Genomic DNA, 632 nt, shown 5'->3' with positions numbered 1-632 from the left:
ATCTAAAAGATCAGAAAACTCTATGTCTGGGAGACTAAAATCATTCTCATCATTTGGAAATGGTAGTTTATCCGATTCATCCTGGAAAATAATTTGCTTAAAGTTAGTTTGCTTACTTAACCTGACCTAAAATAATATTCTTTATTAATTATGTATCTTTCATCTCTGTAGCCACTAATACTCACAATATATATATACTGACAGCTGTGCATCATCACAAGGCATATAGACTTACCAAGGCAGCCAAGTCATATAGAGTCTCCAGTTTCTTCCATATGGTTTGTGTTGATAATTCACAGTTAAGAGAGGAACTAAGCTTGTCATGAATAATCATCATTTGGAAGTGTTTATTCACACCTGTGGAATAAATAAAGCACTGCTAAAACCATACACAAAAACCAAAATCCTTTTCACCTGGGGATTTGGAAATACATTTTTGATATCAAGAGAGCCTGTTGCTCCTCCAAGTCAACATTGTCAATTGGCTGCCAGATGATAATTAACTAATATAAAAGCTATATTAGGATTTGGAGCAGGATCCACCAAACTGGCACATTATTTTAATCATGTTTCATTGTAATATTTAACTATCATTAATTTTAATTCTTGATTATTAATGCATATCCAAACAC

General features: G+C 32.6%; 1 protein-coding gene across 1 annotated transcript in view; it reads right to left on the bottom strand.

Moving 5' to 3' along the window:
• The window catches only part of LOC119586442 (MRG/MORF4L-binding protein-like), a gene marked incomplete in the record, with an annotated part of 7366 nt that overhangs the window by 3090 nt on the left and 3644 nt on the right, over positions 1–632 (bottom strand). Inside the window, 2 exon segments of the mRNA XM_037935170.1 lie at positions 1–81; positions 236–357. Coding sequence (XP_037791098.1) covers positions 1–81; positions 236–357 — 203 coding nt within the window.

This window comes from Penaeus monodon, chromosome 21 (assembly GCF_015228065.2).
Source record: "Penaeus monodon isolate SGIC_2016 chromosome 21, NSTDA_Pmon_1, whole genome shotgun sequence".
Classification (NCBI taxonomy): domain Eukaryota; kingdom Metazoa; phylum Arthropoda; class Malacostraca; order Decapoda; family Penaeidae; genus Penaeus; species Penaeus monodon.
This window is presented reverse-complemented; position numbering and strand designations above follow the sequence as displayed.